Source organism: Primulina tabacum, chromosome 12 (genome assembly GCF_025594145.1).
Source record: "Primulina tabacum isolate GXHZ01 chromosome 12, ASM2559414v2, whole genome shotgun sequence".
NCBI classification, from domain to species: domain Eukaryota; kingdom Viridiplantae; phylum Streptophyta; class Magnoliopsida; order Lamiales; family Gesneriaceae; genus Primulina; species Primulina tabacum.
The window spans coordinates 6,814,989-6,838,505 of NC_134561.1; the positions used below are offsets into that span (position 1 = coordinate 6,814,989).

General features: G+C 40.1%; 1 protein-coding gene across 1 annotated transcript; it reads left to right on the forward strand.

The window, feature by feature from the left end:
- Positions 1 to 13,522: 13,522 nt before the first annotated feature.
- On the forward strand, positions 13,523 to 21,865 carry LOC142520473 (5'-adenylylsulfate reductase-like 4). The gene is made up of 4 exons (XM_075623455.1): positions 13,523 to 13,879; positions 20,338 to 20,522; positions 20,599 to 20,723; positions 21,218 to 21,865. Exons 1-4 carry the CDS (start codon positions 13,679 to 13,681, stop codon positions 21,658 to 21,660), a joined length of 954 nt encoding a protein of 317 aa, XP_075479570.1. The 5' UTR covers positions 13,523 to 13,678; the 3' UTR covers positions 21,661 to 21,865.
- The last annotated feature ends 1,652 nt before the right edge of the window (positions 21,866 to 23,517 follow it).

A 23,517-nucleotide genomic window follows, 5' to 3' on the forward strand; every position in this document is an offset into this window, starting at 1 on the left:
GTCCATCTCGGGGTTCGTGTAGACACTGGATTTTTCATTCTCGGAGGATAGATGACATGGACCCTGGATATAGGTCCGGCAAGGGGTCCGTGTAGGCACTGTATTTGTCTTCTTCAGGCTTCTAAGACACGGACCCTCACACGGGGTCCCTGTAAGGGTCTGGAGAGGATCTTTGTGCTATTTTCCTATTTTTTTCGGGCATTTCTGACATAGCTTTGCGAAGCTTGACTTTCTTTTCCTTTTGCTGGCTTTTATCATCTTTTGGTCAAAGCTGCAAATAGCAATAATAAAACGAATTAAGCGCAAAACTCGGAATAAAAACTACAGATAAGCACGAATACGACAAAATAAAGTTCCTAAAACGCTATATAATTCGTGCTTATCAACTCCCCCAAACTTGACCTTTGTTCGTCTTCGAACAAAATAGACATGAAATAAAGATGAGGCATATCTTAGATTCAGAACTCAAGTAATACAATCAAAACTTCTCAATTTGTCAAATTATATCACCCTCGGTCAAAAGATCATGCTTTGAATATCACAAAATTCGTTTTCATCGCAGTTTAAGATTCAAACATTATCCAGTAAAGATCAACAGAACGAGATGTGTGTAGTGTGCAAGTCAGATCTCGTACTCATCAACAACTACTTGGTTTCAGTATCACTTATATTCATCATCATTCATTTTTTTTTTTGCGAAACGCCCCATATGCTCGACTTGCATACCCCTCTCTACTAAATGTTGAACGATCATGACTTGGTTAATAGGTCTTTTTAAGCTTATAACGTAAGGCCATGGTTCACGGCTACAATAAACGGCATGGGAATCAAAAGTGGGAGAAATTAAACATATTCCTGCAGCGCATTCATTCAACCTTTAAGTCGCCACCAATTTATTGTATTTTTATCATCTTTAGAGCTCTATCATCTCCTTTCTTTTTCATTGTCCTTCAACTTTCACCCACAGATTTTTCGGGTGTTTCCAATACCATACACTTCACACTTTTTTTTTCCATAAATCCACTTCTTTTCATTCACGGGTAATTCAAACACTCCTTCAAATATGTCTTTTCCACACATTTGAGTTTTGGAACATTTCAAAGCGCTCGAAGGGTTTATTTCTCTCAAAGTTCGGGTAGGACAGATGTGTATAGGTTAAAATTTAGGTGGCTGATGTGGGACATTGAATAAATTACGAATGAGGTCTAATTGTGTGTCATTGACACACACCATTCGATTTTTTACAGGCTCAAGAAGGGTTACTAGAGACAATAAATGATGTATCAGGTATGCTTGAAAGGCTCAAACGGTCCAAAGATCGTCTAAATCATCTCTAAGTCACAATCGTTCATATTTTCGCTTCGAGGGCTAATCAGACAAGTTCTAGGTTGTTTCCATTTTTTTTATCATAAGTTTACCTTGCACCAATTCATAATCAATGAGCAAAAATCTGACTACGTGCATGGAATGAAATGTCAATACAAAACTGGTTCATGTCTGACTCTCTCCTTGAAACTACGACTCCTCTCATTCAATACTAGTCATGAAACAGTTTCCCGGGTGATCCAAAATCTAACAGATTAATCCGGTTATCAAGTAAAACAAGATTTCTTTCTCGAGATATAGTCTCATCCTACGTGAAAAGTGTTGTTAAGTGCTGTGCAACGATGTGTAACAGAACTGACCCACCCCCCACTTGAAATCGACACTGTCCTCGGTGTAATGCAATAAAAAATGAATTAGCAAGACAGTTAAAGCAAAAACACTTCCCTGGAAAAATGTCGAGTAAGTGGTGAAAATGGGGTAGAACTCATCAACGCCTGAAAAGAACGACATCGAATACACAAAGAAACGTAAAAAGGAATAGGAAAAATAAGCAAGCAAACGATTAAACCCAAAAGATGATAATCATGAATAATAAGTGCCATAAAATGAACAAAAAACATCCGAAAGAAAAACACAAAATGAGAAAACTGATCCAAAGCCTCCACAAGTCATAAAATAAACAAGCTAACTACTCGTCGTCGGATCCTACGTCCAAATCCTCTAGGTCATCGAGTGTCGATTTGTCGAAAGGCGGCGCATAGATATCATCAGAAAATGACTGCGTCCTGGCATGGTGCTCGAGTCGAGCCAATCGGGTGTGCAAGTCGTCCATGCAGTCAAATATGACCGAGAATACCTGACGAGTACATCTCGGGGCGCAGTGTCGTGGGGGCAAACCAACTTGAGGTCTTGCTCGGGCATCCAATGCTGCCTCTTCCTCCACTCGATCTTCCCAGGCTCGCTCATCAGCTGTAGGGAGAGGCACTGGAGGGTCACGGGGATGTGGACTGATATGGTGACTCCCGGGATTTCTGTACCACGCACCCTGTCTAAAAATGAAGTACATGCCCTGTATAGCCTGGGGTGAAAGCATCTGTGTAGAGGTGGGGAGGAAGGAAGTCTCACCAGTGAGATCGACACCATGTGCCGCCAAAATTCGGGAGATGATGATAGGAAAGGGGGCATATGGCGTCCTATTCTTCGTGGGATCAATGTGGGCGACTGAACGCATATGGGAAATCATGATCGACGCCACCGGAATAGTAGGAATGGCCCCCAATCCATTCAACATCTTGTCTACAATATAAAGATCCATATGGCAGACCTCATTGTTTCCGGCCTTCCTCGAAATGATGTTGGCTCCCGTGAAGTAGCAGATTAGGCGATCGAGCAGCGGGAGGGACGTCGGAAGGACGCTGGTGCGGGAGCCGGTTTGGGATGGGAAATAGTGCAGACGGCTCCGCGCCTGAGGGATCCAAAAAGTGATATCTGACAGGAAGATATCCAACCGATTGAAGACCACCGGAGGCCCGTCATTGGGGAGATTCAGAATAGCGGCCAGAGATGCGCTAGTTAAGTCAATAGTAACCCCTTTGACGTACGTACGTATGTGCTGCATCTCGGTCTTGTCTTTTTCCTCAAAATTTGCGTAGAATTACCAGAATAAATCGGGATAATAAGGGCCGGTGAGTCCAGGAGAGGTCCCCAACCAAATTTATCAAACTCTGCTCAGAGTGGCACCTCGTGGTCAATCCGTGGATGAATAGAACGTTCCACAATGACTGAGTTCTCATGAAGCGCCGAGTACCACTCGAAATTTTCTCGGCTGGTGAACCTAGAGGAATCAATTGCTAATCTTGCGGAACTAGAAGAGGAGGAGGCACGGCCTCGCGCGCGCTTGCTTGTCTGTTTGCGAGGAGGCATTCCGACTCAAACAAATCACCCCAACAATTCAATCACAACAATCCAAAAATTTATCACAAACAGTTCGAACCAATTCAAGCCTATCCCAACGCACTGCTAATCAATCCATAATCAATATGCTCAACAACAGATTAACCCGAAGAAATCACTAAAAGTAGTAACAATTAAATTTAAGAACAATCAACGCCCAACAATCCAACAACTGAAGAACAACCACCTAACCGATAATCTGAAATAATGCGCAATAAACTTACGCGGGTGGTCGGAGATTGGAATCAAGGTATAGCCACGCTTACCAGAACAAAAATGAGACGTTATTGCGCAAGTGGCGGCAGGACGGTGGCGAGGGCCGGCGTGATGGCGGCGAGGGAGCGGTGGAACGGTAGGTGGCTGCGACGTAAAGGGGGCGGCGGTGAGGGTAGTAGACACGATTTGGGGATTTAGGGATTTGGAGAAGGGAAGTCGCGATTTTTATTCTGAAAGCTGTGAAAATTAGACGACACGGACCCCTACACAGGGTCCGGGGAGGGTCGCAAAAAGGGAAAAAATCTGAAAGTGTATACACGGACCCCGTCTAAAGGTCTGGGTAGGGGTCCGTGTAGACTCTGGAATCGGAACTTTGGTAAAAATGAGACACGGACCCCGTCTAAAGGTCCGGGTAGGGGTCCATGTCGACTCTGGAATCGAAAAAATAAATTTTTTTATTTTTATTTATTTTTTTATTTTATATATTCCCTACACACTATGAACCAAACACATATGCGAAGCCAGGATTGTACAATTCTATAAACCTATACATCAGAACTGAAATTCGATCAAGCATACAAGATGCAAGAAATGTACAGAAACTTCCATGGCTTATTTGACGTTTTCAGTCTGCTGGTCCTAATATACCCCCATACTTCAGAAATCCCACCGCTAGTGATAAAACTTCCTGCACCACCATCCACTGAGATTAGCTCACGAGATATGCATAAACAAAAAGAAAGAAAACTAAAATAAAAGAAGAAAGAAAAATAAAACTAAACACTGGGTTGCCTCCCAGCAAGCGCTAAATTTATAGTCGATAGTCTGACTGTACTCCCTTTATTGAGTTTGGATCCTGCAGATCCACGGTGGTTGGCTCATCGGGCATTGTACCACCATGATAAACCTTCAATCTATGCCCATTCACCTTGAATGCTCTCGTTGCTGCACTAGTGATCTCCACTGTCCCATAACGGAAAACTTGCGTGATGGTGTATGGTCCTGACCACCGTGAACGCAACTTACCTGGCATCAACTTCAGTCGAGAATTGTATAGCAGTACCAGTTGTTCCACCACAAATTCTCGATAGACGATGTTCTGATCATGCTAATGTTTGGTTTTTTCCTTGTAAAGCTTGGCGTTCTCATAAGCATCCAGCCTAAACTCATCCAATTCATTTAGTTGCAGCACTCTCTCGTCACCTGTGGCTTTAGCATCAAAATTTAAGAATTTAGTAGCCCAGTAAGCCTTATGTTCAAGTTCTACGGGTAGGTGACACGACTTCCCATACAATAATTTAAAAGGAGACATGCCAATGGGGGTTTTAAAAGCAGTGCTGTAAGCCCAAAGTGCATCGTCGAGTTTGCTAGACCATTCTTTCCTTGAAGCACCGACAGTTGTAGAACCCGTAAATCAGTAGACGTTTAAGCCATGCATAATTCTAGATTTCTAAATTTAATTGACTTCATTGCATAATTATTTTAAATGCATTTATTTGAAGTTAATTATTCATTATTTCAGTTCAGTAGTTTGATTTTTAGCATTTCAGTTATTTCAGTGAGGCCGGACTGGAGTTGGAGTTTTGAGATAGAATTTAAGATTCGAGAAATATTTCCAGAAGTTAATTTAGCTAGCAAGTAAGTTCATTTAAGTTAGAAAGGGAGGTTTGAGGATTTAATTTAATTATTTGAGGTGATTAAGAAATGAACTCATTTAAGTTATTTAATTAAGGGGTTAGCTCACTAAAATTATTTAAAGGATTAGTAAGGCTTTCAAGGATTATTAGTTGACTAGATAATCAACATTTCCCTTTATTTTATCATGCATTTTTCGGCCACCCTTAGTGCTAGAAGATTCATTTTCCAACTCATCAACTTTGACCAATTCTTTGCATGTAATTAGTAGGATAATTCTAGGATTTTTGGGAGCACAATTTAATTAATTAATGGACATATCCTAGACTAGAAAATAAGCAAAATTTCGGCCACTACCTCCTAGAAGCATCCACCAACTCATTTGATATCAATTCAAAATTTAAAATTCAAAGGGGAGTGGACTTGGTCTTGATTCTTCCTTATATTGTGCACCCTTCTCCTCACCCCTCATAACCATTTTCCCCCCCTCTCCTTTTCGAAAATTCAGAGTGAATTCACACTCATTTTCAGTAGAAAAATCGTGAGGTACCTAGCCAAAAAGAAGAGAGAAAAATCGAGAGCAAGGTAAGGTAGAAAAGAGAAGCGCTCCACCTCCTCCGTGCCGCGTCGTCGTTGTTTCGTTCGTTTTCTTTCGAAACGAAACCAGGCATGTCTAGATTTCTTTCAAACCTCAATCAAGTCATATTATCATTTATTTTTCAGTACATGATCATGTTTATTCAAGTAAAAATCGAGATCCATGTCAAAACATTTTGAAACCACACATGCAGAATTTTCGAATTCCTTGGCAAGCTTCACGGTTTCTTTTGTTTTGTGAGTTTCAGGTATTGGATCGACTCCAGGCTCCCAAGGCGGCTTATATACATGTATTAGGATGCATTAGGACCATGTTGGTCCATTCAAACCAGCCCCATGCTTGCTGGAAATTCAGAATGACAGCAACCTCCCCATAGGTGCAGAAATGTTGTTCGAAAAAATTCAGTTTCTTGTCATGGAGGAAGGATCTGATCTTGGCTGCCCCAAGGGCCTATAGCCATGGTTGGATCACTTCCCTAGCAAGTCTAAGACGTGACTAAGTTGCCCTTTTGGTGGCTTGGTCCATGGTTCATCGGTTTTTAATAAAAACATCACAACAGCCCCTATACCCCTTCGGCTACTTCGGTTGGACAGCTTTTGGTTTCGGTTTGTGTTTGCTTGGTGTGGATCTTGGTTGGCCTATGGCCCTTAGCCACGGTTCATATCATGCTCCTAGATGTCTAGATCGTGCCATGGTCAATCAAATGGCCATTGGAACGACACAAGACATCGATCATAGCATAAACACTACACACGCATGCACGTTGCTCTCGGTTGGACCCTTCGGTTGAGTTATGGTGTGATGCGGATTGTGGCTGGCCTAGGGCCCTTAGCCATGGTTCAAATCATTCCTTGGGATGTTGGTAAGAGTCTTTGGTCGGTGGTTCACTCCCCTAATGGCCGATAGTCTCGAAACCAACGCAAGTCTTGTAGTTGCGCAGCTGCTGGAAATTACAGCAAGTTGCTGTGTCGGTTCAGAGGCTCGTTTGAGTTCTTGGTTGGCTTTTAGCCCATGGCCTTGGACTGGACAGTGCCTCATTGAGTTAGGAAGGTCATGTTTTTGACCGTTTGTCATTTGGATCATTTTTGAGGTCGTACGAGAATTTACGGTGCAATGTGCCAAATTGACTCTCGAAAGAGCGTTTCGTGTTTTGGCCTCCATTTCACCTAGATTTCGACCCTATCATTTTAGGAGCATTATTTTATGATTTTTCAGCGTATTTTAATCATGACTATATGTCGGTTCAGTGTCGGTTCAAGTTGGCTCGGAGTCATGATTAAATGCGAAGTCATTAGGCGTCATAGTCGCATCTTTTGAACGTAAATTGCATAGTTGGTCATGTTTAAGCTATTGCATATTTTTCATGGCACAGTTAGGTTGCAGCGAGCCTGGGAACGATCCAATCCAATCCAGTTGGTAAAATTACAGGAATTTTCATTACGCCAGTTAATTATTTTACGTGCATTAAATAGAAAATGATTATTCTTGAGATTTATGCGATATGGCTTGTGGTTCATTCACTATGTGGGAGTGTTATTTTATACGGTCGTCAGTGACCGATCAGTTCAGTATGGTACCACCCGGTCGCCAGTGACCGGCCAGCTCAGTTCAGTTTCAGCCTCCCCGGTAGCCAGTTACCGATCAGTTCAGCTTAGTGCAGTGGCCACAGGCGTAAAACATAATCTCAACAGAAAATTTTATCAGTTATTTCAGTACAGGCTCCAAGGAGCAGATATTTTTACCGTGATTATCAGTTCAGTTATGCACGTATTATAATTGCTCAGTACAGATTATTTTCAGTATGCCTCAGGACAGGATATGTTAACTCATGCATATTTTAAATTCAGATTTTTACTCGTTACCTGCGATATATGCATGCTGAGTCTTTAGGCTCACTAGACTTGATTGTTGTAGGTACTGATGAGGCCAGGGCCGAGGGCGGGGACCAGTGAGCCAGCTTGGGTCGGCAGTAGTGGCACCCGAGGACCTCAGTGCAGCAGTTGTTATTTTATTCCCCAAACAATTTTTATCAGTCGTTGGATAATTTTAAAATTGTTATTGTTGGCAAAACTTTATTTTCTTCCGCTGCTATTATTTTAAATATTGAACTTGATTCCCCAGTGATTTTATGAATGAGGCCATTTAAGTTCTTTTAAAAAGAAAATTTTTAATTTTCCGCAAATTTCAAGAAAGGAGTCCTAGGCCCTTTACAACAGTCTTCTAAAGAATGCGCTTAAAGTTCTCTGTTTGATACCTCGACTTGGCCACTAGTTTGAGGGTGATAAGGTGTGGCCACCTTATGTCGGACCCCATACTTAGCCAACAGACTGTCAAATTGACGATTACAAAAATGAGTACCTCCATCGCTAATAATGGCTCTAGGTGTGCCAAAATGTGAGAAAATATTTTTCTTGAGAAATTGAACGACAACCCTAGAATCATTAGTTTTACATGCAAGTGCCTCCACCCATTTAGACACGTAATCTACAACCACCAAAATATATTTGTTCCCGAAAGAGATTGGGAACGGACCCATGAAATCTATACCCCATACATCAAATATATCACACACCAAAATATTATTGAGAGGCAATTCTTGTCTCTTAGAGATATTACCTGAGCGCTGACAATTTGGGCATTTCGTAACATATTCATGCGCATTCTTAAACAGAGTAGGCCAATAAAAACAAGACTGGAGGACTTTTGACACAGTTCTAATTGCCCCAAAATGGCCTCCAGCCGGACCAGCATGATAATGAAACAAAATTTCACTTATCTCTTCATGGGGAATACATCTACGGACTATACCATCTGCACATATTCTAAACAAATAAGGATCCTCCCAAAAATAATATTTCAAATCTGAGAAATTTTTTTCTTTTGCTGATAAGTAAAGTGGGGAGGAATGAACTTACTGGATAGATAATTAACAAAATCGGCATACCATGGTAAATGAACTTCCAATGGTACAAGGAATAGAGAAGCTACCTGGATCCTTAAGCTTCGGAGGTAGTTTATTTTGTAAGATTGCAGAACATTCCTCCGAAAGCTTAACCGTCTCAAAGTCCACTAATTTCCTCTTGTTCGATAAAATATCCTTAAGATATTTAGCATAGGAGGGCATTTGAGCTAAAGCCTTTGGAAATGGGATATTTATGTGCAGCTTTTTGAAAATCTCAAGAAATTTTGAAAATTGAGTATCCAGTTGCAGTTTCTTTGCTCTTTGGGGAAACGGGAGTGAATTAATATCAATAGTGGGGGTCGAGTTTAGAGACTTACCTTTCTCCTTTGCGTCCTCGGGCCTTTGCTTGGATGACCCCTTTTCTTTCACATTTTCCTCAACATCAACTACCTCTTGCTTGATGGGAGATATCACCGTGACTGCATTGACACCCTTCGGATTCTTTTCCGTGTCACTAGGTAGTGAACCCGGAGCTCGTGTAGCCATTTATGTCGCTAACTGCCCTAGTTGAGTCTCTACCCTTTGCATCATGGCATCATGATTTTGCCATCTCATCTCATTCCCAGCTATGTACTTGGCTAACATATCCTCAAGATTCGACTTGCTATCTTGTGGCTTGAAACCGGGTGGCATAGAAGGTCCAGTACCTTGCGGAGGTTTAGGTGGTTGCTGATGAGGTTTTTGTTGTGTAGGATGTTGTGGAGGATTGAAATGTGGTTGCTCAACAGAATTTTCTGATTGCCTCCACCCAAAATTCGGATGATTCCTCCACCCAGGGTTATATGAGAAACTGTATGGGTTATATTGTTGCCGACCTTGGTTTCCCACATAGTTCACTGAGTCCCCTCCAAAACACTGTATTCCCTCGCAAGACATATCTGGCATGAATTGCATATCGCTAGATGATCCACAAACTGTCTCATAATTTCCTTGAATTTGATTTACTGACTTGACTGGTATTGATTTATGTGCTTGTAACTGTGCCATCTGATGTGTCAAGCCGTCAAGCTTTGCTGTGATTGCTATCAAAGCATCCATCTCAAGGAATCCGACTTTCTTTTCCCTTCTGTTGTCTTGCCAGCCTACATTGCTCTCTGCCATATTAGATATGATTTCAAACACTGCGGTTGGCGTTTTCCTGTATAAGCTACCGTTTGCTGCTGCATCAAACATAGATCTCACAGATGGATCCACCCCATAGTAGAATGTCTCAACCTGCTGGTCTATCAAAAAACCATGTCTCGGGCACATTCTCAACATCTTCTTAAACCTTGCCCATGCTGAATTCAATGACTCCCCATCTCTCTGTCTGAATGATGTGATATCATTCCGCAATTGTGTAATCTTAGTTGGGGGAAAATCCATGTGCATGAAGACCTCGACTAATCCATCCCATGTAGTAATAGAACCAGCTGGAAGGTCTCGAAGCCATTCCATAGCCTCTCCCTGTAGGAGAATGGGAATAGTCTGAGACGAATGGCATCACTACTCACCCCATTGCACTTGATTGTATCACAGATCGATAGAAAATTCTCCAGATGTGCATTGGGATCTTCAGAAGGTGATCCTCCAAATTTGACTTGGAGTTGAATCATCTGAATGATGAGTGGCTTCAGTTCGAATGTATATGCTTGAATTGTAGGGCGGACAATACTAGAGCCATAACCTCCAAACGCTGGTCTATGAAGCTCCATTAAAGTACGCTCATCCTCTTCTCCGGCCATGTCCTTATATTCTGGTTTAAGTTCTATTTCAGATTCCTCTTCAGATTCGAATTCAAGAGCCACGTTGTTGTTCCTCCGAGCTCTACGGATGCGGCGGAGAGTGCTTTCAATCTCTAGATCAAGTGGCACTAGATTTTCGAAGCCTTGAGCACGGCTCATATAACACGAGCTAGACTCCTGCAATCAAAATTCAAGTGCACAATTCAAGCTCCTAAAGAGTGTAAAAATTTGAAACAAAATTAATTAAAATACTAAAAATTTTAAAATAAAATAAGAACTAAGAATAAATGCCTAAACTCAAATAAATAATTTATCCTAATATTAAACAAATAGTCCCTGGCTACGGCGTCAAAAACTTGACTGACTATTTCGGTTGGGAATAAATTTAGCAAGCGGACTAGGTCAAATTATAGTAAATGGACGACAAGTCCAAGTATCGATCCCACAGAGACTATTATTTAAGTACTAAGATTTAAATTATTCGATTTAGTCTAGGCAAACAATAACAATTGATTTGGTGATAATTTAAAATAGTTAAATTAAATCAAATTATGCTAAATTAATAACTAAAATCGAATCTGCAGAACATGATGAAACTTGGGAAATTATCAAATTCAACAAAATGACCGGGAATGCACAACGGTCCAAACTTTGATTATTGTCACGCATTGGAATTATTTAACTACAGATTATTGATGTCACGAATTCTCTAATTTAACAATAAATCTATTTCTAGAGTTTATAATCCTATTATCATTTAACAGTCCAATTAATTTTTTAATTGAATTTAATTAAACAAAACCGCATTATCCAACGATGAAATCACAGCTGTCGCCTAAAATCGCACCTTGAAATCGAATACTATTTCTAGGTTAACCGTGTGTTGATTAATATTTTTGAAGCTAAATTCGACTTATTCTCTTTCGCGTCAAGATCGAACAACAGACATCAAATAATTGACCAAATTAAAAGCATGAAAATTACACAAACATTAATCAATAACATAAGAGTAATTCATAAATCAAATAATCCAACAAATGAACAAGATCAAAAGTTTGTCCCTATCGTCGTTCCGATCACAAGAAAAACTACTCCATAAATTCAAAACTAGAAGAAAATCTAATATTCGAATTCATGATTAAGAATAAGAAAAAAAGAGAGGAGAAAATCTCAGCGATGGTGCGCGAATCTTGTGTGTGAAGCGCGATTTTCTCTTTTTTTTCTCTCAAGCCGTTGCCGTCTTCTCTGCAAATTTTTCAGTATCAAAAACGTTGCCAAAAGTCCAGATCATGGTCTAGGTTTTCTCTTTTTATATCTCTCCAAAATTTCTACAAAATCTTCGCCAAATCTGAGTCTGATCTCAAGGGCACGGACCCCATGCATGCATCAGGGAAGGGGTCCGTGTAGACTCTGTCCAAAATTCATTCCGGAAACCACTGGACACGGACCCCGTGTAGAGGTCCATCTCGGGGTTCGTGTAGACACTGGATTTCTCATTCTCGGAGGATAGATGACACGGACCCCGGATATAGGTCCGGCAAGGGGTCCGTGTAGGCACTGTATTTGTCTTCTTCGGGCTTCTAAGACATGGACCCTCACACGGGGTCCCTGTAAGGGTCTGGAGAGGGTCTTTGTGCTATTTTCATATTTTTCCGGATATTTCTGACATGGCTTTGCGAAGCTTGACTTTCTTTTCCTTTTGCTGGCTTTTATCATCTTTTAGTCAAAGCTGCAAATAGTAATAATAAAACGAATTAAGCGCAAAACTCAGAATAAAAACGCCAGATAAGCACAAATAAGACAAATAAAGTTCCTAAAACGCTATATAATTTGTGCTTATCACTGTTGCAATAAGTTTGTAAAACCAAAGTCTTTTAGTGGAATCTTTCCTAAAGAGGAAGAAGGGGTGACGTAGGATTTTTATCTCCGAACATCCATAAAAATCCCGTGTCTTTACTTTTCGTGAGCACTTACATTTCGAACCGTTTCTTGTTAACAAGTCAGCCAACCAGTTGAAACTATAATTAGAAATTGTGAATTGTTTTCCGCACTTTTCAAGTGGTTCATATTTCTAACTGTTCAAGAAAAACTTTCAACCACCTAAAAACGATTGAAAACAAATTTTAAAAATAAATATTTTTAAATATTTTGTTCACCACCTCTAAACTCTTTCCCGATCCTAACCGCATGTAACATAATATTAGATATTTGAAATATTGTTTAATCAATTTATAGAATGAATATTGGACATTTGTAATAATTTGATATGAATGTTATAATTAGTGTGTTCGTATATATTGTTGTGTATGACAAAAAATCTATTTTTCTATTAAAATTAATTTCAATAAAAAAATGTAATAATATTAAGGTAGAAAAAAGAAAGGTTTTTTGGTATTGAAGAAGAGGGTAAAAAGGGATATCGAGAAATAAGTGTTATGTGGAGCAAAGTGCTATGTGTATGGGAGCCTCTTGAACCTGCGGGGCAAAGTGCTACATGACGGGAGCCACCTCTTGTACCTGTAGGAGCCACCTCTAGATTCTCGGCGCCGGTGGATCAAGGGGTCAAGCCGCGACGAGGACGTCGTGTTCTGAATGAGGGGTGATTGTAACACCCCTTGTTCACATCTTAAAAATTAAAAATATAAAATGAGTTTATAATGGGCTTACAATGGACTTCTATATCTACTTGAGTTAATCATTTTCGTAAAATGAGGACGAATACAAAAGCTACTATATGGGCCTATTGTGCAAATACGCAGGTGTGGGCCTGAGCTCGGGGCGTATAGAATGTTTCAGTGTCTCAACATGGTGGAAATTTGGGGAAGAAACTGTGGATTGAGTAGGAGGAAGGAAAACTTGAGTCAGTTTCTTTGAGACTTGAATAAATGAATTAAATATTAAGAAAAGTAATCGTGAAGGAAAAAAATAAAATTGAAAGAAAAGATGGTGTCTTCGCACCAATCGTTTTTATAAGCCTCTCAACAATTATAAAATAATATAGATATATATATTTCTCAATATTTTTATCCCAAACTAAAATTTAAAAAAAAACAAAAAATAAAAAAAAAATATTTATATAGGCATCTAATTCTAAAGTAATGTAGGAGCCGGGGGACTCCAAGTGGCCGGGAACCATAGAAGCAAAAGTAAGCAGTACACAAACATATATAGGTTCGGTATTCCGAGCCCACCGCCCATCTCCACCGCCGTCCGTATCAATTCATCTGAGCTGATAAGAATCCTCGTTGCGTCAATTACCCAACAATGGCGGTGTGCTGGAGAATGTATTTCGTTGCTTTGAAACTTTTGCTTCTCATGGGGAGGTTATCGTGCGCCGATTCCATTAGGGTTCCATTGCCTCCGGCCTGTCCGTTGAATTCCTTGGAGGATTTCATGACGGATTCTAACAATTGTATCTTCTGCTTCGAGGGATCACGTTTTCCTAACTCTACCAACGTAATTGAGGTACTGATCACTCGATTTAATTTGGATTATGTTTTTGGATTGGCTATTCTTCAATATATATTTTAATTTAAAATAAATTTTCGATTTTATTTCCTCCTTTAAGCGTGGTTACGATTTTGGGAACTTGTAAAAGCTTGTTGAGAAATTAGGTTTTAAGTTTTTAGCTCATGCTTTTGGTAGTTTGAGTTGCTTGTCAAATAATATGGCCAGTTAAACTCAAATAATATGTCTAGAAAGTTGAATTTCATGTTAATGAACTTTAATGCTGTTTTTGGTATCACACTGGTTCAACGAGGCCTCTGAAGTTGAGGTATGGATTAATAGTGTGTTTGATTCAGTCGTTTCTGAACTAGATGAATGATTTATGACATTTGATATTGCGTTTTGATGAATAATCCAAATGCCCAAATTATCAAAATGCTTCGCGATTGTAAAAGTAAGCTAATTGTTGGGCAAGTGAACACGTTTTAATGGCACAAAGTATCAATTACTGGTTTGTTTAGAGTTGGTAGAGGTTTTTTCTGGAAGTTCGTCATCAAATAGGTTGCAAATTGTTAACTTTAGACTGCTACGACACACTGACACACTTAGGGCTATTTTTATCTTCTAATTTTGTTCATTTGGGGATAAAGCGCAACTCCATCACCTTTAGCAGTAGTATTTCAAGTGCTTCACACTTCCTTAGCTTTCTACTATTAACCATCCTGATAAGCTTATATTATTTCTTCATTTGATTAAGCAATATATCAGTAATGTCTAAATTTCTCCTGCTAAAGATAATTCATGCATGGGCATAGGTAGATAACTTCTTTTTTGTTTACATAAGAAGCTGTTCTCTTGTTCCATCTAATGAAAGATGTACTTTTCAATAATGGTGACCGTGACAAAATAAATTATCATTATTATTTATCACAAATTTTAATAGTTTGCAATACTTTTTAAGTCATTTCTAAGACAGTTTTTACTAGACATGTATCATAACATGTTGGAGTATGATACCTTTTGCAGTTGAATTGTTATGAAATGCTAGGTGGGCTTCCTGAATGACATAATAGCCTAGTGCCAAAGACCTATGTGTTAAAAAATCATCTCAATGAATGTATTGACAACACTGTTAACTCTTACATCATTGCATGATCTAACGTTTTTTTTGTGAGGCTGACATTTGAAAACCAATGTCCCTTTCTTGTCATGCATAAAATGAGTTCAATATTTAATTGTAATTTGTGATGGTAGCAACAATGTTTTGTATCTGGTTTTTCAGTTGTAACTTTTAACCTGTCATTTAATTACGTGTAAATTTTTTAATTAATTTTGGCTGTTAATGCTATATAGAAATTGAAGAAAAGCAAGAACAATGCGTCTAATTGTAAAATAGTTACAAATACAGTCTTGTAATTTACTCGGTTAGTTGGTCTTATAAAGTTTTCTAGCTTCGGTGTCATGGACACTTCGAACCATGATCCAACACATGCAAGCCTGAGCCCAAAGGATATTGTATACAAGCGTGGATCACACGGGAAGCATCACACAACACCTTAGCAGAAAGTTCTCTCATCCATCCATATCTCTTAGGGTTGTTATTTTTGAATAAGAGGATAATCTGATCTTCTATTCAGCATATTAGGATTTGGATTTGTTGGTTTATCTTTCAATTGTTTGAATTATGGTTATCTAGGTTTGGTTGTATTTAATTGGCATGATTAGATTGAATAAAGCAATTAAGATTCATTCCAAAAAAATATCACATATTCGTGGAGATCGAGAGGTTCTCTCTAACGAGTTCTACTCTGTGTTACATTACAAACAAGCAAAAACAATAAACAAAAATCATAGCTCGACAGGGTGACGGTAGAAAAACACAAACACTCTGCGGTAGGCTGTCACCGACTGCTCCGCCACCGTGTCCCGCCATTTACAATATTGCACGGTAGAAAATCCCACAAACACAAACACCCCGTAACTCGTCCCGTAACCAGATCCGTATCACGTACTTGTGACAAACTGGTATCAGAGACAAGGGCTGTGGGCGATATTCATACCATCCAAGAGCAACTTGAGGCCATCCTAAAAATGTACAAGGAACACGAGGTGACAGTGGAACGACGACACAACACTTTGGCCGCAAAATTTGAGGAGCTTTCGCAACAGGTAACGAACACAAGGCCTGAGTCGATAAGTGACCAGGAAGGGGAGAACATCCGGGAAGAATCATCGGAATCACATCACAAGGACAACCGATGCGAGGAGGAGAAGGGAAAACGCTTTGTGCCCAAAATTTCTAAGTTAGATTTTCCTGTATTTGATGGGAATTATGATCCGTTGGGATGCCTCAACAGCTGCAAACACTTCTTTCACCATCAGCACACGCTCGAGAGTTAAAACGTGGGGCTGGTTTCGTTCCATCTTGAGGGCGAAGGCCAATTGTGGTTCTTGCAACTAGAACAGGATAAACCTGACTTGACTTGGGAAGAATTTAAAGATCACTGCCATCTGAGATTCGGGCCTCACCCGCTGACTACCAACTGAGCGATTTGGTGAAGCTTCTACAGATAGGGACAGTGGCAGCGTATCAGTACCGTTTTCAGAACTATTGGCCCGTGCAGGGGCCTTGATACGCACAAAACAGATCAATATTTTCCTCAGTGGGCTACATGAGCATATTGCCATTGACGTGGCCATACAAAAACCCGATGATCTTACATGTGCGATGAATTTGGCATGATTGTATGAGCGACGTGCAGGCGTCCAGATTCAACCGCAGCGTTACACACCCCAGCGCACTCTGATTGTTAAGCAACTGAGTCAGACAATGATAGAAGCTTGGCGAGTGAAGGGAGTTTGCTATAATTATGACGAAGTCTACACTTAGGGCCATCGCTGCAAAAAATTATTTTTGTTGGAAGGGATTGAGGAAGTCGTGGAAGAAATACAAAAGGAAACCGAGGAGGAGAATACAAAGGTATCTATTCATGCCATCTCAGGTACAAGAGGTGCGCAAACCATGCAGATAAAAGGATTCATTCATGATCTTCCGCTGAAGGTATTAATCGACTCGGGCGGCACCCATTGCTTCATCCATCACACAGTAGCTCAATCACTTCACCTCCCTGTTCTGAGAGATCCCGATAGTCCGAATCACAGTACCCAACGAGAAGCAATTACAATGCTCTGGCATCTGTACACAGGTTCGATTACAATTGGAAAGGCAAAATTCTCTGTGGACTTCTTTCTCATTCCACTAGGAAGTTTTAGTGCAGTGTTGGGGGTTAATTGGCTATGTACGTTGGGGCCTATCACTTGGGATTTCCTGAACATGTTTATGCAGTTCTGGCACGAAAGAACTCGAGTAACATTGCAAGGTGTAGCCGAATCTGGCTCGCCCAATTATTCGACCACGTTACCACAAAATATGGGAGCAACTACATTCGAACAATTATTGGAGTTCGAGCCCTTTTTTCGGAACACACGGGTCTACCCCTGGTGCGAAAAGATAGTCACAAAATCATCTTGACACAAGGAACCGGTCCAGTAGTGGTGCATACCTACCGCTACCCACATGCTCAGAAGGACGAGATCGAAAGACAATGCGCAAAGATGCTAGCCAGAAAATACATTCGTTGTAGCACTTCGCCTTTCTCATCACCCGTCCTACTGGTTAAAAATTTGGATGGTTCTTGGCACTTCTACGTCGATTATCGTGCTTTGAATTTGAAGACGATTAAGGATAAATTTCCAGTTCCTATAATTGAGGCCCAAATGCTTATAGAAAACTACCTGCTTATGGAAAGGAACTGATGGGGTTGGTGATTGGTGAAGGCAGTAAGGCACTGGTACGCTTACTTCTGGGGCAACTCATTCGTGATCAGCACGGACCATTATAGCCTCAAAATTTTTTATTGGAACAACGTATCACTACGTCTCCATGCTAATAAGCTTAAGAAATTCTCCAACAGAATTGTACCTCCTGTCCGATATGGGTATTCTCCTGCCTATGCTATGAAGGTGGGAATGACTAGCCACGGAGCAACAACGGATCTGTAAATTGCTGGGTTATGACTTTACGGTGTAATACAAGGCGGGTAAATCCAACATAGTGGCCGATGCCCTTTCTCGTCGTGATGAAGACAGATTGCTCTCGGTATCCGCCATATCTATCCCACGGCTTACATGGGATTCCGAAATTAAGGCTGCCATTATCAAGGACATGGCGACCACTATTCAAAAGATCCTGGCAGGCAAAATCCTTGGCCCATGGGACTATGTGGATGATCCCTTGTGGTATAACAAAATCTATTTATTCCTTCAAATTCCAGCCTCGCTTCCACTATAATTGCCTTCTTCCATGACTCGTGACACGAGGCCTATCAAAAGACCTTCCATCGTATTGCTCGTGATTTTTATTGGCCTGGTATGAGGGACCAAATCGTGCTTATGTGACTGCCTACACCGTCTGTCAACCCAGCAAAATCGATCATTTGAAACCTGCTGGTTTATTGCAGCTTCTGCTCGTTCCTCATCACGTTCGGGCCGACATATCCATGAACTTTATTGAGGGCCTTCCCTCTTCACAATGAAAAAATGTTATCCTCACCATCGTCGACCACTTCTCTAAATACTCCCACTTCATCGCCCTGTCGCACCCATACATGGCCATTCAGGTTGCTCGCATATTCTTCTACAATATTTTTAAGCTGCATGGCCTTCTGGAGTCCATTGTGAGTGATCGGGATGTTACGTTCACTAATTTTTTTTTGGACAGAACTCTTCAAGTTAAGTGGTACTTGTCTCTGTTTCGCATCCGCTTATGATCCACAATCGGATGGCCAATCCGAAGCAATGATCCCGTATTATTGAGATGTATCTATGTTGTTTTTCGGGGGACTTCCCAAGCAAATGGCTACAATGGCTCTCTCGGGCCGAGTTTTGTTACAACACGGGCTTTCAATCTTCCCTATGGGTAACACCTTTTGAAGTGGTTTATGGTCGCCCTCCACCTCGCCTTCTTACTTACTGTGCAGGGACTTCCAAGCTTGATAACGTCGACCATACACTAATTTGTCGAGATCAGTTCTCACTCATGCTCCTGGAACGCTTGTTGTCCTCCAAAGCTCGCATGAAGGCCCAATACGACTCAGCCCATCACGATGTACAGTTCCAAGTGGGCGACCAGGTTCTTGTGCGCATCTATTCACACCATCAAGTCAGTGTGCACAGCCGCAGCAAAAAGAAGCTTTCGCCTCGCTATTATGGCCCTTTTGGTGTTGTGGAACGCATTTGCCAGGTGGCTAACAAGATAGACCTAACTGCTTCCGCCAGGATACACCCGGTGTTCCATGTTAAATGCTTGAAGCCCTTCAAGATCAGTGCAACTTATGAGACAGAACTTCCCGATTTATCAACAATTGACTCAATGCCTTCGTTCGTGCTCGCGGATGATCACGGTTCTCCAGGAGAGAGTTCTGTCATGAACACTTCGAACCATGACCCAACACATGCAAGCCCAGGCCCAAAGGGCATTGTATACAAGCATGGCACACACGGGAAGCATCACACAACACCTTAGCATAAAGTTCTCTCATCCATGAACAGAAGCTTATCCTTATCTTAGGGTTTTTTTTTTGAATAAGAGGATAATCTGATCCTCAGTTCTGCAGATTAGGATTTAGATTTTTTGGTTTATCTTTCAATTGTTTGAATTATAATTATCTAGGTTTGGTTGTATTTAATTTGCATGATCAAATTAAATAAAGAAATTAAGATTCATTCCAAAAAAATATCATGTTTTCGTGGAGATCGAGAAGTTCTCTATAACGAGCCTCTACTCCGTGTTACATTACAAGCAAGCAAAAACAGTAAACAAAAATCATAGCTCGATGCGGTAGAAAATCCCACAAATACGAACACCCTGCACTGGAAGATTACCCCCTGACTCGGGCTGTAACCATATCCGTATCACGTGCTTGTGACATTTGGATTTAAGGTTGCAAGGCATTATAGTTATTTGGTTGAGTTAATTTTGGATGAACACCTTGTAATGTCAAATATGTTGAAGACCTCATTGTTTTAGGGTTTGATAAAACGAATGACCAGAGGACCTGTAGCTTATAAAGAAAGGTACCTGAAGATTACGATCCAAGTAATAAATGCAGACAGCCTACTTATCCTGCATAACAGTACACATTCTTTTTGTCTGGCTGTGAATACTCTGACAATTAACCAAAAACAATCTTGAACTCTGAAATCTTTGTATAAATTAAGATTTGAAACTGATAAGTTCCAAAGCTTGTATTACATATTTCACTTGAGCAGAGTTCTAGATGTTTATTAACTGAAAAAATTGAAAACTTACATTGAAATAATTTAGGTATACTTGTCTTGGTCTTGTCCCTGAACATGTAGTTTGCCTTCTTGTTTGTGAAGAGTTACTGTGAAATTGTAAATGTTTTTTGGTGAAGGGGGATGATGCTGTACTGCAGAAGGCATTGCATAGAGTTCACAAAAATCAAGATTATACTGCTCTTCTTTTCTATGCATCTTGGTGTCCTTTCTCTGGAAATTTTAAACCTAGCTTCTCAGTTTTGTCCTCCATTTTCCCTTCCATTCCTCATTTAGCAATTGAAGAAGCAGCTGTAAGGCCAAGGTATTAGTACTTCTGTTCTTAACTTCATATGTTATGTTACATTGGCTTAAAAATAACAGGGCCGGTGTATTTTCAGCATTTTAGCAAAGTATGGAGTCCATGGGTTCCCTGCTTTGTTACTTGTAAACTCCACCGTGCACATGCGGTATCATGGTTCTCGGACTGTGGAGTCTCTCGTCTCTTTCTATGCAAATGTTACAGGTATGATTAATGCTATGGCATACGCAAAGATTTGCCAAATTGTTACAGTAAAATTTCAGTTGCTGTTGTTTTTGTTGTTATCATGCCAAAATCTATGCAGGACTTGGATTGTTAATGAATAGGCAGGATCTAGTTTGAAAACGACGAGTTAAAATCTGTTGGGTTTCTTAGCTGTTGTTCCTTGATACATAATAAAAAATTCGACAGTTAATTTCATTTGAGTTTCTATAGTAGTAGTCATTCTATGTGTCGATTTGTCCATTCTGTTTGATTTATTAACACTTATGATTGTATTATTCCCTCCTAGTGAACATATGTCTAGCTCTCACTACTTTAAAAGAAAACACGTGCAAGAAAATACGGGGGAAAAAGGAACAGAGTCCCTGTAGAAGAAATGTGAACGGCAACTCAACTCTATGATGTGCAGAATGTGGTCGTCAAATAATCTATGTTGGTTTAATGAACAATAAAATTCACATAATTTTGATTTTCAGGCATAAAAATGTCACCACATAATGGAGTTTCCTTGGATGAGATTGGATTCTCTGAGTATCACGGGAAACAAGACTTTATCCAGGAAATCTGCCCATTTCCCTGGGCAAAGTCTCCTGAAAATCTACTCCAGCAGGAAACCTATTTGGCCCTGGCAACAATTTTTGTGATTTTAAGATTGCTCTATTTTGCTTCCCAAATGCTTAAAGGATGTCACTTGACCTGGAAGATATACATTGCACATAATAAGTTGAAGAAGTTGTGGGTAAATCCCATGGCTTATTTTGACGGAGTTAAACATCTATGTAATCATCTAAAGAAACCATGCAAGAATAGCAATTTGCAGGAAGGTGCTAAGAACGCTAAGGTGTGGGCGTCTAAATCATTAGCTACTGTTTCATTTGGAGATTCCAACTCAAGCCGTGATGTGCCGCTGTGTCTTTAAGTATGTTATTTCCGGTTTCTACTTTCCTGTTTTGTAGACGTTACACAAACTACGCTTAGGATTCATGATGTATTGTCCATATTGGTTGGCAGTTATTCTTTTTCGATTTTTTAGCTAGGCAATTGGGTCTGTGTGGTGATCATGTAATTATTAGGTATCAAATGTCTTCAAGGCCAAATAAGAAATGTCATCCTTTTATTTTGTATATAGCTTATTCTATTTCTTATTGTGTGTTATCTTTTTCAAGGTAATTCTGTTGGTTTCCCAGTACATTATGTTAATTCCAAATCTGAGGGTTCATATGGAATGTGTGTAAGGTTGGACCTAACTATAGACACTGATATTTGAACAATTACGATACGATATATCGTGTATTCTTAAAAGACATTTATTAGAAGAACCACTGTTCATGGTATCTTACAATTTTTTCCTGAGGGTGGACATTAAGAGAATTCTTGTAGTTGGGGCCAACATGAGGTTCTGAATGTGTTAAGAATAGTAACACATTGTAAAAATTTCGTTTCGTGTTTAGATGTTGACCTGGATGATAGACTAGAAATCTTGCTATAGAGATGATCACGAAATTGGCCCAACATGGATATCACCGGAGTATCTGTTTGCATAAAAGTTGGTGATTACAGGCATGTCAGATGTATGTAAAAAAAAAAAAAAAACTATCTTCTATAAATCAAATGAAAATAAACCTCGAACTTGATTGTTGCTTTTAATATCTTATGAAAGTATGACAATAAAAGCGAATGAAATTAATTAAAAAATTGAATAAATATTTTGCTATCATGATCATGTATTTACAATTCACAAGGAATTCACAAAACATGGAAAATATGATAATTTTGCTGGAAATTTGAACTGGAATGAAAATCGACTCGGAAACTAGAAAATGCTTGAATGTAAAAGGCTGTAATTTTGCATATACTTTTTTGTTTGAGCTGTGTGTGTTTGAGTTGTGTGTCTGTTTTTGTGTTTCTGCTGATGCTTCCCTCGTTCACCGTTTGGATAATTTTACCCAGTCCCTACATTTTTTTCCCACGATTTCCTCCTAATGCGATCCGCGTGAATTGGGTGAGCTGGATCGAGGCAATCCACCGGATCTGATAAGAGTTTTGTTTAAGAAAATGAGCAAGGGATATATCTTGTGACGAAGGTATATCTTCGTACAATATGGTTGCGATCGTGTCTTGCAAACAAGAAGATGAACTCGTGAATGGGCGTCGAAGGGGTGTCCGGCGTGGCCACTCCGATATTTAAGTCAGCATGTGAAGATAAAGGGATAACCAGTGTAGCTTGGAAGAGAAATAATCACTACTGGTGTAAATATATGTGTGAATATATGTGATTCAATGTCATTAATGTAAAACAAACATGTTATTTATAGGAAGGAAGGTAATGATGGCATTGTTTTAAGTGTCTACTTACCACTTATAACATTTGATGTTGACTTTCAGTCACGCCGCCCTACCTTTTCCATCATGTCACATCGGTAGGATTTTGTCAGAAACGATTATCGAGACAAGATCTTACCTACTCAAGCACTCGAGTGCAGTACTGTTATCAAGGTATACTGGGTAGAGAGTCATCACCCGGGAGTTTACTCGAGAGGTCGGGCCTCTGGTTTCCTGGGTAAATGACGACGTTCCGGGCACTTACTTGCCCGGCTATTTATGAGACCCCTCTACAAACTTACCACGATCCGAGCTATCTATGCATTGTCCCGGGTTATCCATTACCAGTGCTCTTACTGATGTTTCCTGGGTCATCCATGACCCGAGATCTTATGGGGGTATCATCACTCCCTCCTTAAATAGTCGGGCTAGAGTCATATTCGTTTTCCCGATC